Raw genomic sequence first — 15,875 nt, forward strand, 5'->3', positions numbered from 1 at the left:
TTCTCAACTCCTATGCCCCCTTTTGCCACTCCACCCCAAACTGTGCAACTAGCAGATGAAACGGGTATTTCAACCACGTCCTTTTCACTCAAAACTTGTGCCAAAGTTTAATGACAGGGTTGCCATGTTTGATAGCAGAAGCCACTCCAAATATCTGGACTGAAAGCAACTTGTGATAAAAGTCACCCACTGGATCATGTACTTTGGGGCAGGGGGACATCCTGATTTTCTTTTTCTTGCTTGTGGTCAATAGGAACCAAATCATGGTTAGAATTAAGAATGCTTTCAACAAAAGCAGCCACTTTGAAGCTTTCAACCATTCAAAGGAACTCTTTTTAACGATTCCTTGTTGCCTCTGAGTGACTCATTGTTCCCTGCTTTTATCTAGGGCAAGGTAAACATAAAAGTCAGCCAGTCAGAGCTGCAGGGGGCGAGAGACAAGAATGGCAGATGCAGAAGATAAGCACATTAAATCCTGCAAACAGATTAGTTTTGCTTAAAAAAAAAAAAAGCCAGAGCAGCTTCCTCAGATGTTTTAACAACATTCCTGGCTGAAGGGAGCCTGTCAAATCATAAGGAAAGGCAGTTCCAAGACAATGTTCTTTATGGGGCTGAGAACGAGGCTAGATGAAATTGACATCTTTTAACTCCTGGTGATCAGTAACCATCTTATGGGCACAGACCACTGCAATACCCTGGATGTTAATTAAGAGAAGATGCTGCTGGTCTGTTCCCAGATATCTCAACACCAAGGCTGATTTACAAGACTTTTTAAAATCACCAATAAGAGAACATTCCGATCACTGAGGAAAACCTGAAATATCTGTGTACTTTAAGAGATCCGGTGGCACCCATCTGTCTAGAGAAGAACACCAAAGTGTCTCTTGAAGTGAGCATGGTCTCTCCTGTATTTTCAGACCTGTGTCCTGTCATGCATTCGCCGCTCTTAATGCTATTTGCCAGACCACGCCAGATTTTCTAACAAGTTTTGGGTCGTGCGGCTGAAGTATTCAAAGTGAACATGAACTGCTACTGCCAAGCTGATTTGAAGGAAGAAGAATAAAGCTGACCTGTTTGATCAGGTCAACTTTTGATAGAACACAGAACAACTGAGTTGCAAAAAAAAAAAAAAAAAGCAAGCTTTTTACCTACTTGAAGAACAGTTTCAGGCTCACAAGCCTTTTAAATGTTTCAACACATCAATACAAATGGACCCAATAAAGAAGAAGGGTGAATCTGGATCCCTCCTCTGAAATGGCTAAGGGAATCTCTCTTCTACCAAACAGAAACAGAATGGTCACGATTTCTCAGAGGAACTTTGCGTGGGCCCACTAGTCACTCATATACCAGCAGTAAATATATTAGGAAGTCACCTTACACAGGCTTTTGCATGCTTCTCTTTGTTTTCCACCACAGGCCAGCACCTACCCTTCTACCCTGTGGTCTGAGTGATAGTCCACTTGGTAGCTGCATATTTCTGGAGAGACTTTGGACAAGATGCTTTTGGGGGGGGGGGGTTTAACCCTTCCTTTCTGCTGTTGCCTGCCAACCTCCTTTAAGGCCCAATCTGCATGGCCACATGAACAACCCAAGCAAGAAGGGTGGGCAGGTTCTTGTATCTGCTTCTTGTTTCTCTCACTGCTTGTTTGCTGATCATCATCATAGGCATCCTTCAGTCTTGAGAGACTATGGTAACGTGCTCTGCATGGAGGACTTGGAACAGCGTCTAGTGTGGCTGAGAAGGCCAATTCGAGAGTGACAATCTAAGCAAATAAGCACCATAAGCGAGACAGAGTAGCTGAGGTCCCACCGGTGCTAACCTTAAACACAGCCCATGGAAATCCAGAAAATGGTTTGCGTTTTCCCCAAAGGAACAGCAGCCACCAGTACCATTTTAATATTCATTGTGATTGTCTTTCTTGAACTCTATTGACTCAACAGGCAAGACCTCACTAATAATTATTTTAATAAACACTGCTTTTACATCCTCTTTAAACTTACAGTAATATTTTGTTGTCATCAAGAAAAACAAGCAAATTTAAGTGTTCACAAACTGCTTCCTTGGCACCTAGTTATCATGCCAACCGAAAAAAAAATATACAAAGCTTACTAAACAAGAAAAACTGTTTTGGGGGCTTAACCTTGGCAACCAGGCTGTCTGTACAAAAGGAATTCTACAAATACACCTCTCACTGTCATTAAGCAAAGGAATACGCCCCTTCCACAGCGGTAATTGCCCGAGAGGTAACAAGAACCATCAACGGCCAGCCTGTTTTTGCTACCGTTCAAACTCGAACAAAAGAATACTGGATGTTTATTGGTGAAAGATCTAAAACCCAAAAGCCAACCCCCAGATCCCTGTTAGGGTGCTGGCTTTATTATAGCGTATTGTTAGCATTTGCAAACTAAACTTGTAGCCCAATGCCTCTGGAAGGCGCCAGGTTGCTTACTCCTGTAGCAGGGTTTCACTACCACCATGAAAAAGGATGTGGCAAAAACCAAGGACTTTTGCTGCAGATTGCAGTGTAAGGTTGGTTACAGGCAGCAGCTGAGGGGTGTCAGGGAAGGGACTTAAGTGGTGTGGATGCTTCTTAGGAGATGAAGAGAAAGTAATGGGAAACTACAGTGGTGCCTCGCACAACGGGCGCCTCGTAGAGCGATGAATTCGCTCTACGAAGCCGGTTTTGCAATCGCAAAACGGTGCCCGCATAGGGCGAAAATCGCAGAGCAAAGGTCGGCAAGCGGTTCGCTTACCGACCTTCGCTTTGCGACCCGCCGATCAGCTGTTCGGCGGCTACAAAATGGCCGCCGGACGCCCCAAAATGGCCATGCGCAGCGTTTTCGCGCCCTCGTAAAGCGAGGGGAGGGCGCAAAAATGGCTGCTGGCCATAGAGAAGCATCGTTGAACGGTGAGTATTCGGCCCAATTGGAACGCATTAAACCATGTTTAATGCGTTCCAATGGGTTTTTACGTTCCGTTCAACGATGCTTTCACACAGCGAGAGTTAATCCGGAACGGATTAACCTCACTGTGTGAGGCACCACTGTATTATGATCCTCAGCCATACCTGCTCTCCACGTTTGTGGTGGAGCACTTAAGACCATCATTTCACAGCAGACCCTAGTTGTTCCTAGAGATGTCAAAATGGAGCTGTGGTGTGTCAGCCTTAAGAGAACAGCAGAGTAGAGGGAAGAAAATACCTCTGGTTAGCAGGATATGAATACTGGTAGTGTAAGAAAGGCCCATGCCATTGACCACTGCCCACAATTAGCATGTTCTAAGCTACACAACAGCTTATGTGGCCCCTGATGGCTGGCCACAAAAATTAGCATTTTTTTTCACCTATTGCAGAGGTTTCCCAACTTTGCATCCCCAGATGTTCTTGCACTAAAACTCCCAGAAGCCTTCACAACTAGCCAGCATTTTTGGAAACTGCTGTCCCAGAACATCTGGGAACTCAAGGCTGAGAACCACTGACCTATTAGAAGGGAAAGACCAAAAATCCAGCATGCTTCCAAGGGAACACCTTAGGTTAAATTAACATCCGCCGGGATAACATTTTTTACCTCCCTTGTCCCTCCTTGCACCCTCAAGTGCTACTTCCAGCATCCAGGAAGTAACTTACTATTAGGATGCTTTTTCACTCCTTTTCAGGCATGTGATTAAATTCCCAGCTATGGAGATGGTTGAAATAGCCAGTGCAGAAAGAGATTCACCCTTTTTTTGTCCGTTCTCATTAAAGGCTTATCTCAAGCCTCACCTCAAAGGGTTTAGCCCTTTTCCATTCTGTTGGTAGTTTCTGCTGCACTTATTTTTTCCACCGCATGGCCTGCCCATTTCACCACCACAGCCTTGCAAACAAGCAAACTCAATGCAGTAAAGGAACAAGAAAAATGTGACAAGCATTTCAAACCAAATTTAGAATGATATTTAAAAAAAAACCCTGGTTACCACCAACATCAGTTTTGGGTGGGTGCCGAAAAGAGGGTTCTCCCTCCCACTAAGGAGACCCTCTCAAATCTTCCTTTCAGGGAGCTTAACCATTTCTTTCCTTTCGGGTTTTTTCCGGGTCATCTTCTTTGCTTCTCCACAGCGTTCACTCCCATCCATGAGGGAGGAATTCCGGAGGCTGAATGAATGCCTATCAACTAACATATAATACAGAACTGTATTGTTAACTGCCATATTTAGGCCGAAAGTTTTAATCTTCAAGGCGGATTTAACAGGACCAACACCCAAACAGGAACACAACTGAGTCTTGAGTCTCTTGACTGGCACTCTAATCTTTCTAAAACAGTGGGGTAATGATCACTTGCTAGCAACTGGAAGGAACAGTTTCTGTTGTCTTCAATTTCCAGCACCTGCAATTAAATTAAAAGCAAGCAATTTTAAGCCTCAGAATAGAAGCTGCAGTGATTCAAGGACAAGAAGTGTCAGGCAAAAAAAAAACAAAAAACAAAAAACAAAACAGTATTTGAGACTCCACTAGCGCACAGGCCGTTCTCTCCAATCCACACTACCTACACCCCTGCGCCTCATGCTTCGGTTAATTCGCTCAGAGACATCTGCTGAAGCAAGAGAAGGGCTTGCCTGATAAATTAAAAAATGGAACTGTGCGCAGATTCCAAGATGGTTTCGATTTAAATCAAATTGCTCAAATTAAATTGCGATTAAATTTTTTTTAAAATTGGATTTTTTGGTGATTTAAATGAATTTTTATCTACCCTGGCAGATTCAGATTTTGTCTCATCAATACATCCCACAGATCTTTTAGTCATGCAAAAGGGGTAGGAAACCTACAGATTGCAGATCCTTTGTTGTTACTTGTCAAAGTTGCACTTTCAACAATTTAACAAGCTGCAGCATAATGCCTAGCGGCAACCTTGCATATATGTTAGTAGCTCACAGAACTTCACATTCTCAGCCACCTGTTTCACACGTCACTGAAGGCTTTTTACTGACCAGTTCACTTGTTTACAAATTTCAGCAAAAAACATGGAACTTCAAATCCCCAAATGCATATCCCACCTCATCCACAGGCTCAGGGGCAGCATCAGACAAAACTCTCTTCTCTATGGTCTGGGAACAATACTATCATGTCTTAAATGGTTGCTTCAATGATTACTGACTCAAAGGGAAGGGCATGGAAGTACTTGGAAAATATGGTAAAAAAAGGTGATTTATTCAAATCCCTCGCAGCCTTTCCTCATCTGATCTTTCAGAATTCAAATCTTGTGGTCCTTTTGCTACTTGCCAGGTAGCTCAGGCTCACGGGAGTTGTAGCCCCAAATAATCTGCAGGTCCTCAGCTTGCAATGTGTCCAGGAAGGCAATTATTGCCTTTGTGGGGGTCAGTGAGTGGGGCTGATGCTGAAAGATAGCAGCTTGCCTTCGAGCCACTTGGTGAGGCTGTCTAGCTAAGAAGCCCACACAGAAAAGGGGTAATTCCACAGATCATTCTATTTAGCTCAAAAACAGACAGATTATGGATTAGTTACCTATATTATCTGCATACCAATAATTTATCTTATAGCAGTTGTCCACAGAGCCCAAACGGCCCTATTTACATAGTCCAATAAACAACTTTTTGAATGTTCTTGTACTAAACTATCAAATCTTCCACATATCCTGCAATGCTGTTTCAAATACCTTCCCCTTCAAAGTCTCCCATTTCAAGAGACTAGAACCCGATAAACAAGGTGTAGAAAGCCAGAATTCTCTCTGCAGGGCAGGATACAGACTCAAGAGTAGAAATTACTGAGATTTTTCCATCCTCTGAATATTGAATGACATGGTCTTTGAATCTGAGACCAAACTAGCTCTCTTTTGAATGCTTCAAAAATGTTATTTTCACATGCAGGAAAATTCAGCATGACCAAAACCAGGCAAAATATGCTCCTAACAGACTAAATGAAGGTTTTATAAACAGTACTGACTTTTGACATATTATACTGCTATTGATATTAAACAGGTAAGAAATACCAATGTCTCTCGCGCTATAAAAAATATGGATCAAATATGACCTCTCTCTCAAGAAAACAAAAACAGAAGTACTGTGGCACAACCCACTTCTATCTCTGAAGAATTAGACTGTCTCTACAAAAGCTCACACTGAAACAAATTTGTTCATCTTAAAAGATGCTGCATTACTTTTTGTTGTAGAAACAGACGGAGCACTGCTTCCGCTCCGAAAACATTCCCAATATGTAACGCTATCCAGATGACACAATTAGACAGACAAATGAAATCACAAAAATGATGTTTGGGTTGCTATTCTAAAACCAATAGGTTTAATGGGACATTTTAAAGTGCAGTGATGCTCCAAGCAACTCAGTGGTATGATGACTCAACCCATCAGGCTTATGTTGTTATCTGTTTCATTACCTTATGGAGACAACATTAATGCCTTTGGACTCCATTTCAATGCTTCTGGCTCCACACAGCTAGACGAGAAGCTTGTTTTTTTACATTTGCATCAGCAAGATGAGTTAAGCTGCACTTTGAACAGCTTAAGGCTGATGATAAACATGCAGTGAAGAGGATTCGAACCATCTTGACAACCAACGTACAAATCTCACAGACTTCATATATGTGCCATCTTTTAAGATCAGCAATGTTTGGCTCAGGTTTCTTTACAGCAGTGGTTCCCAACCTTGGTTCCCCCAGATGTTCTTGGATTAAAATGCCCAGAAGCTTTTACCACTAGCTGGGACTTCTAGGAGCTGTAATCCAAGGACATCTGGGGAACCATGGTTGGGAACCAGGGCTCTGCAGGGTTTCGGGTGGAGCCCCTTTCATACCTTTGATGACACCTCAAGGACAAGAGCAATTTTCTTGCCCCTGGAAAATATATATATATATATATATATATATATATATATATATATATATATATATATGTGTGTGTGTGTGTGTGTGTGTGTGTGTGTGTGTGTGTGTGTGTGTAGATAGCTAGATATAGATCAACAACTCTTGTTGATATATCTATAGATATAGACATATCAACAAGAGTGAGAAAAATTATTTACTTTCCTCAAAGTGCCTCTCCCTGTTCTCCAAAAACTCATCAAGTGTATAATGTTGTTTTGTGACTAGACCAGCACTACTGTATGTTTTAATACAGGCCACATCCATTTACAGAGCTATCTTACCATAAATACCTCTCTTCAGAGCAGCTGGGGGAAAAAACTTACTACCTGCAGAAAACGGTACACATTTTTATTCCCCAACAGCTCACCTATTTGCCACCTCTTCCCAGATGACGCTGTCCAGAGGAACGCGTCGTTTCCACTCTGGAAAAGAAAGCCTCCACTGGATACCCTCCAGTTTCTTCAAACAAACATGATCCTCCACATGGTGAATCTGGGAATGTATCCTTACACATATGAAGTAAGTTCACAAGTAGCTACTCGCTTGAAGCCTACAAACATCATCCTCAGACTCCCAAAATCACTGAACAGGCAAGCAACGAAAAAAACATGGCAGCATCACAATGCTTGTGCACCACACTGTCTCCCTACTGATGGGGAAATAGCTTTCTTTCCAGTGAAAGCACGTGCTTTTGAATTTTTGCACAGCAAAAGAAAGCCAATTCTAGCCCTGTTTTGGGTATGTTAGAAGCGGAACAGAATTAGTCCGCTCTACAATTTGCAAGTATCCCTTTAAACGAGCAATGAACACAAAACGAGTAGCCATGTTCTTAATGCCCAGGCTACAAGGAATGTGAAAGAATCTATCCTGTAGTCAATATTGTTCAGGAAATCCAGGAATCAGACACTTAATGAAAAAATAAAAACGGGTTTACTTAAAGCACACACAACATCAGATCTACATGTATAGATGCAATATTTGAGGATTATTGTTAACTCTAGTATTTACACTATTCTGCAGCTTTCCCAGACTGGCAATAAGGGGAACACCTAGTCTATATGTATGCAAGCATATGCTATCACGGGCTGGGCTTTTGAACTGACCAGCCAAAAGGTGGAAATAAGGGGCTTGTCTGAGGCCTATAGCACTCAGCCTGCTGGCAGCCATTTACATGGGCAACAATCTGTAAATAAAATTATGGCCACCAGCGGAACAAGACACCTGCGTGCTGCAGAAGGGCTTTGTAGGAGGTACAAAAAGGATGTGTGCAGCGGGCATGCTATCCTTGCCAGAACAAGAGAGGGGCAACCCATTTCATCTTTAAAATCTGCAGTCCATTGCCAGGTTATTCTGAGTCAGTAGGCAGAACCGCCCAGATCCGTTTCTCAACAGGATCTTGTTTCCCACCCACTTACCCAGTTTACACTTCCCTCCCTTGTACTGCAGGGATCTGAACAGCATGGTTTTCCCGAATAAATAAATACTGGGTTGCCTATTCATCTCCAAGAAGTGACTCAAGAAAGGTGGGTCTTGGGTTGCCTATTCTTCTCCAAGAAGTGACTCCAGAAAGGTGGGTCTTGGGTTGCCTATTCATCTCCAAGAAGTGACTCCAGAAAGGTGGGTCTTGGCTTCGCCTAGGGTCCTGCTGTGGGCAGTGCAGTTGACCCCGGTCTGAAAGTGGCAGCCCCACTGCCCCCCCTTCTCTTGTCCTGCTCTCTCCATGGGGTGGCTGGGGAAGGTACTGGGGCACGCTGGGAGGCTGATGCGGGTTGGAGAAGGTTTCTCTGTCTGAATAAACCTTTATGCTTTGTAGTTATGGTTTTGGGAATACAGTACATATAAGTGCCATGCATGTATATGTACTGTGTACAGCACCCCTAACCCCAGCATTGTGGAAGGGAGAATTTCATTTTGAGTTACTTCGTCCCTGAATATCTCATTGCTTAGCTTTAAAAAAAAAACACATTCTGGCACGGGCAGTCTGCATCTGGTCTGTGTGCATACATATGTGCACAAACCTCACTCCACAATTTCTGGGTGACGCCCCCAACTCAGAACAGCAGCTGCTCCTACCTTCAAGACTCCCCCCCCAGTCTTCATACTGCCCCCTAAAGATGCTCCTGTTCCCAGGGCCTGAGGGAAGTTTCTCCTCAGTCAAATCGCAATCCAGCCTTTCAGAGAAGTGAAAACTGCCCAATGCATCTATTCAGGTTTGCATCCTAAGCAAGCAGAATGTTGGCAAGCATTCTCCATCATCACACTTGCTGCTCAGTCAATCAGCGTTACTTGGTTTCACCACCACAGGTGCAGCACTGTCTGGGTTGCTATAGATGCTCCTGAACAGACGGTCTCTCTGGAGGCTGAGCACAGCAAACAACAGAGCTCATTTTGCTCCAGTTCCAGAACTGCAACTCTCAAGAACACAGCTACTTTTTCACACATATGGAGCACAAAATGTTTATGTCTGAGCAGAACTCTAACAAATAATGGCCAAAATCCAACTGCCAACTTACTCTTGCATAAGAGAAAATACACAAACCTTGGCATGTACCCAGAGCTATGTGTGTTCTCTCACACAAGTGTAAATCAGGAGTAAGAGTCTACTGGTAGATGCTAAAATAAGTAATACCAGCTCCTTGCCTCTAAGACAAGAGATTTAAGAAAGGCACTAGCTTTCCCAAACTCCTGAACAGTATTACCCAAATAGACGATTTTACATTCAATTTAGAAAGGCCAAGAAAATTAAACACCCCAAAGAAAAGGCAGATAGTAACTATCCATTGGGTACAAGAATATGTGGGTATGAGGAGAGGGGGCTTCAATAAGATGGTCTGTCCCTTGGAAAGACATTATTTGCTTCAGAACATGGCTTCTCCGTCCTCATACACTTCAAGTTAGCTCTTAAGCATCCTCAGTGCTTTGTTAAGGGCTTGATCCTTAAGGAGGGAGGTACTTCAAAATGGTAGATGCATGGGAGTGGTATCAGGAAATGGGTATCCAGCTCTCTCATGTGTTCCCAGAGGCATCTGGTGGGGCCACTGTGAGACGCAGGGAGCTGGACTAGATGGGCCCTTGGCCAGATCCAGCAATCCTCACAGGATTTGGAGATTATACTTCTTACGTTCTTATGACCTACAGATAACAGAACTATAATCTCCAAATCCTGTGAGGTACTAGTTTCCCTACATTCAGCACTGATTAGGCCTCATGTAGATTACTGTGTCCAGTTCTGGACACCGTACTTTAAAAAGGATACCAACAACAGGAACACGTTCGGAGGAGAGCAGCAAGGATGACCAGGGGACTGGAAAACAAGTCTTATGCGGAAAGACAGAAAAAAATTGGGCTTGTTTAGCCTGGAGAAAAGAAGACTGAGTGGAGATACAATAGCACTTTTCAAATACTTAAAAGGCTTTCATACAAAGGAGGGGCAGGATCTGTTCTCAATCATCCCAGAGTGCAGGACACATAATAATGGGCTCAAAGGTTACAGGAAGTAAGATTTTGGCTGAATATGGGGAGGGGGGAACATCTTAACTGTTAGAGCAGTACAACAACAGAACCAATTACCTTGGGAGGTGGCGAGCGCTCCAATGCTGGAGGCATTCAAGAGAAAACTGGACAATAATTTTGTCAATTCTGCCTTGATTTATGATTGCACAATCAGACTTTCCGAAGGAAGTCATTCCTCCAAACTCAAGAGGAATTACTCCACAATGCCAAAGATCATTATCCCTCTTTAATCCTTTTGTATGAGAAAAATGATCATGCTTTGGTTTCCTATTCACAAATCATTTATGGGTTAAATTCCTGTCCCTTTCAAGCACAAGCTGAACTGCCCACCTACACACCCACTATGAGTAGTACAGAATAATTCGAGGCTATTAAGGGGTTAAGGAACCCATATTCCTGATGGATATGGGACCCTTCTGAGATAGGCTCCCCACACTTGAGGCCACAGTTCCTTGCTTTTCTGTCACTTGATGAGGAAAATACCTGCTGAGTTTGCTATAGTTAACTGCAAGCTGCTGCAGTGCATTATCACCAAAGTTTGCAACTACAGTGGTTCTGTCTCAGAGCACTTGGTGCCGGCTAGCCTTGCAGTAAAAGGTATCTTTACATACAGAGGAGGAAGATCTTTACACTCTGCCTTGTATCTGTTAATAACCACAGGAGAGGAAAGTGGCATTTGATCACCTCACAGAGAGAACAAGAAAGGATGAAAGAATGCTGATCTCAGCCACCTCCCTCTGTCCCCGAAACCAAGAAGAGACAAGAATAACTCCATGCAAACACATTCCTGACTGTCAAAACATGTGAGATCTAAAGGAAGGGAGAGTTTGCGAACCAAACCTAATGCAGCTGTTCACCATGAAGCTCCTACTGAATTTAACAGGCATTAATAATGAAACCTCCACAACTGTTCTGAACTCCTTTAAATGCCAGATGCTATTTATGCTCCTCCATGGTTTTCTTTCTGAATACTCCCCAACTTGTATTTCCAGGCAGCTGCTTTTCAGAAGACAGAAGCAAACAGCGCCCTCCTTCGGCTGAGATAAGGTATATACAGAGGCTGAAATCCACTCCTCAACTTTAACAGTGACAATGAAGAAAATGAAAGTCAAGGCAGTTTGTATCCTTCCGTTTAATCATCAATCCAAATGATGACTGTAGCCAAGAAATCAGAAGAAGAAAGAGAAAGTTGCAGGAGCAGTAATGAAGGAACTAGAAAAGATCATCAAGTGTAAGGATGTGTCACTGGAGACAAATACCAAGATAATCCTCACTGGCATATTTCTGATCGCCATGTGCGGGAGTGAAAGCTGGAACAGTAGAGAAAGCTGACAGGGGAAAAAAATGAATCATTTGAAATAGGGTTGTTGGAGGGGAGTTTTGTGGATAACCTGGACTGCCAGAAAGACAAACGAGTGGGTCCTAGATCAAATCTAATCTTGAATTATCTCTGGAGGCAAAAATGCTGAAATCGAGGCTGACCTACGTGGGGCAGTTCATGAAAAGGCAAGATTCTCTGGAAAAGACCAGGATGCTGGGAAAGGCAGAAGGCAGCAGGAAAAGAGGAAGGCCAAATATATGATAAATTGATTCCCTAAAGGAAGCCACAGGCTTGACTTTGAAAGAGCTGAGCAGGGCAAGTTGAGGATGGGACATTTTGGAGATCTCTCATTCATGGGGTAGCCATAAAGTGAGGGCAATGTGACAGCACCAAACAACAAAACTCTACTTAAAACCACTGATTATTATTCAAGGTTTTTTAAAGTCATTACCAAGTGAGAAATACTACATTGATTCCCAGTTTGCCGTTTGTGTTAACTATGCTACTGTTACCTTGAACACTGATGACTGAAATTATTCAGAGCATGACAGCCTATTCCAGCAGCAGCGAACCTTTTTGGGTCCAAGTGACCAAACTGGAAAAAACAACAATGGGCGGAACTGAAAGTGGCAGCGGAAGGGGGAATCCCGGGTACGGAGGTGCGAGACCCCACTCCAGATCCGCCACCAGTGCGGGCTGCTCTGTATCCGCCTGCCAAAGTGCCAGCATCGTGGCTGCAGCTGCCTTCTCAGGTTTGGCTGTGTGTGTGTGTGTGGGGGGGAGTAGCGCTCTGCCAACTTATGGCCTGTGTGCCTACAAAAAGGGCTCTGCATGCCAGCTGTGGCACGCATGCCATAGGTTCGCCATCGCTGGCCTATTCCTTTACTAACAAACTACTGTCACTTTGTTCATTATCTGTATCCCCACGGATGGGGCAAAGTATTAATGTGACAGTCATACAGTCTCACTCTTAGGTCTGAGGAAATGGACTTGATCCACGAAAGCTCACATTAAAAATACAGTGGTGCCCCGCTTGACGATTAACCCAGTAGATCTGTGGTCCCCAACCTTGGGCCTCCAGATGTTCTTGGACTTCAACTCCCAGAAATCCTAGCCAGCAGAGGTGGTGGTGAAGGCTCCTGGGAGTTGTAGTCCAGGAACATCTGGGGGCCCAAGGTCGGGGACCACTGCAGTAGATGACAAAATTGCTTCACGATGAGGTTTTTGCGATTGCTATTGCGATCGCAAAACGATGTTTCAATGGGGAAAATCTGCTTCCCGACGATCGGTTCCGTGCTTCGGAAACCGATTTTTCGCTTCCCGACGATAAAAAAAAAAGCTGATCATCGGGTTTTCAAAATGGCCGCCCGCTGTTTTCCGGACCTATTTCCGGAAGACAGCAATCGAAAATAGCTTCCCCTATGGAGGATCTTCACTGGACGATGAGGTATTTCGCGGGGCACCACTATATAGTCTTTAAGATGCCGCAACATTTTTGCCATTTGGTTTCTTCTTCTTTTTGTCTTGTATGTCCTTTTGTCTCATAAGGCAAGAGAAAGACAAAACTCTTATTTTACTGCTAGGACTTACATTGTGTCAATAAGCACAAGGGATTGCAGAGGAAATTTACAACATAAATTTTAAAGGTGAAGGCAACAGAACAGCAGATAGTAAAAACAGGGAAAAGTGTAAATTCAGTTTCATGTAATGAATGTCAATTAAAAAAAAATAAGGACATGAGTTAAGCCAAAGGCTTCACGGAAAATATGGATTCTGAAATAAGATTTTATGCAGGAGTGCAGAAATGTTAGCCCTCTAAGCTTTTTAGACTAGCACTCAGAAGCTCTAGACAGCATGGCCTGTGATAGAGATTATGGGTGTTATAGTCCAAAACTTGGGTGAGCTTTATATAGCATTATGAAGTTTTGGGAAGGTACTGTAGGTTTAAGGAGCTATAGGGAAGAAGCGGAGTTATTATTTGAAGGTTAACAGCAGAGGAGAAAGAACACAGATTATCAGCAGTGACTCGTCAGAATATCAGACCACAGAAACTGGGGGCTCTGTTGGATTTGAAAATGAAGAGCTGTGCTGTGTATAGGAACAGGCAAGAAGTCAGCCGTGACAATTTAGGAAAGAGTGTCACGTAAGCCAAGTGACAAGAAAAAAAAAGAGATATGGCAACAGAAAGATAGAAGGCTTCAATAATCAGCGTGAGAGATTACTGCACTACTATTTATTTTACTCCATTATTTCTAACTCACCCTGTATCAAACATATCTCAGGGCAAGGGACAATCAATAAAATTTCATTAAAAGAATCCAGAAGAAAACAAATTATGATACTCCAAAAGCCCCAAGGAAGCTTTTAAAGCTTGCCTTTGCTTTTTTTGAATACTTTTTAAATTCCAAAAAAGCAAAGGCAAGACGACAGAGAATCCATTCAATCCTAAAGCAGGCAGCAACTTTGAAGAGAGGGAAAAAAATCACCAACCAGACCTTTGTAGGTAACTCCTACACACAGAGGGGGGAAAATGGGAATATATATATATATATATATATATATATATATATATATATATATATATATATATATATATATATATATATATATATATATATATATATATATATATATATATATATATATATATATATATATATATAGCCTCCCTTCCTTAAACCAAAAGAAGCAAGCAAGAAGGCAAAGGGGGGAAAAAACCAAGCAAAGCCCCACCCACAACAAACGTACTAGAATAGGGCGAAACTAATTTCCCTCTCATGCCTCTTCTTCACTTCTTTGAATCCAGCAGGGAGGAGGAGGAGACAGGCCAGGCAGTAGAAAACATATTCTTTTTTTTTTTAAAAAAACCCAAAACCAAACAAACCATGAAGAGGGTTAAAAACTCAAAAGATGCATGCTGGCACAAGCAGGGTGTCTGGCAGCAGCAAAAATGATCTAAATAAGTTGGGGTGGCTGGGGATTCCCCAAAATAAAGGGGGAAAAGAGAGAGAAACAACGGACCCAAGGTGAGGGCAAAGCAGGCATCGAAGATGAAAGGGCACCAGGAGCTCCGCACACCATCCTCCCACATGGAATGACTGAAGCCAATAGAACCATCCTTACTGGGTTCCATGACCTTTTACAGACTCAAAATTCCTGCTCCCCAATTCTGGAAATTCTGATCAGCTTCACAGAGCCAGTTATGTGACTGGACCAAAAAAAAAATAATGATCTGGTGATTTGGCAGATGAAGGATGAAAGAACACCTGAACATTATACAAAAGGAACGCAAAACTTCCATTTCCTTCTTTTTCATAAACCATAAATCATTCAAGTTTACAGGCTCTCTTTCAATAATCACAGGAAGCATAAAAATTACACAAAAGCCTCTTTTACCATTTGGGCTCCTTCATTTAGAGATGACAGGACTATCCCTAGTAAATACCGTGATTTTAACTTGGTGAGGAAATAAAGATAGTTACAGTTTTGGCCACCTGCTTTAGGAGGTCTAGCACAAAGCGAAAATAGAGTCGTCGTTTATTACAGAGTGAGCATTCATGGCCTTTGTGAGCTATAAACTCACTTTTATAGCATTCATGTGCTGTAAACTCCCCTTTCTGAATATTCAGAAGGACAGCTGTGGGCAACCAGACATTTTAACTGGCTTCAACAGCCAATAACTGTGTCTGTAGATATCAGAAGGAGATAATATAGTAGGGATCACAGTTATCCATGCAGCATAGAGGAAAAGGCATAGTTTTGCAGCAAGACGACACATACAGTAACTTCGTAACAGGCTGAATATGCAGAGATAAGGGTGGGGAGAAAGGGCTCGAATGAAAAACAAAAGCTTTATGCTTGATCAACAGGTTGCCACTTGATGTCACCAAATATACAAAGTAGTGAGCTCATTCAATTCAGCCACTAGCACAAAGTCATAAATGAGTATCTCAGAGTTCAATCACATCTGCCAAAAGAACCCACATTATATGGTTTTGGCCATTTAAAAATGATCCATTCATACGACACACAGCCAACATCAATTCATTTGCCCTAGCAAATCGGTTTATTTCCTCCTTGCTAGGAGGGTGGTTTTAAATTGTACTGGTGATGTATTAATTCAGTGTGTGTGAACAATGCTGTCAATTTATTTCCATTGTGAAGGGTCTGG

General features: G+C 42.7%; 1 protein-coding gene across 8 annotated transcripts in view; it reads right to left on the reverse strand.

Annotated features, from left to right (window-relative positions):
* Nucleotides 1-1,949: 1,949 nt before the first annotated feature.
* The window catches only part of GTSF1 (gametocyte specific factor 1), a 47,500-nt gene continuing 33,574 nt past the window's right edge, over nucleotides 1,950-15,875 (reverse strand). For all 8 annotated transcript variants that reach the window (XM_020778880.3, XM_020778864.3, XM_020778874.3 and 5 more), the window contains one exon: nucleotides 1,950-4,362. In XM_020778880.3, the coding sequence (XP_020634539.2) occupies nucleotides 4,349-4,362 (14 nt within the window). In that variant the 3' untranslated portion in view covers nucleotides 1,950-4,348. The remainder of the gene's footprint in view (nucleotides 4,363-15,875) is intronic.

Source organism: Pogona vitticeps, chromosome 2 (genome assembly GCF_051106095.1).
Source record: "Pogona vitticeps strain Pit_001003342236 chromosome 2, PviZW2.1, whole genome shotgun sequence".
NCBI lineage: Eukaryota > Metazoa > Chordata > Lepidosauria > Squamata > Agamidae > Pogona > Pogona vitticeps.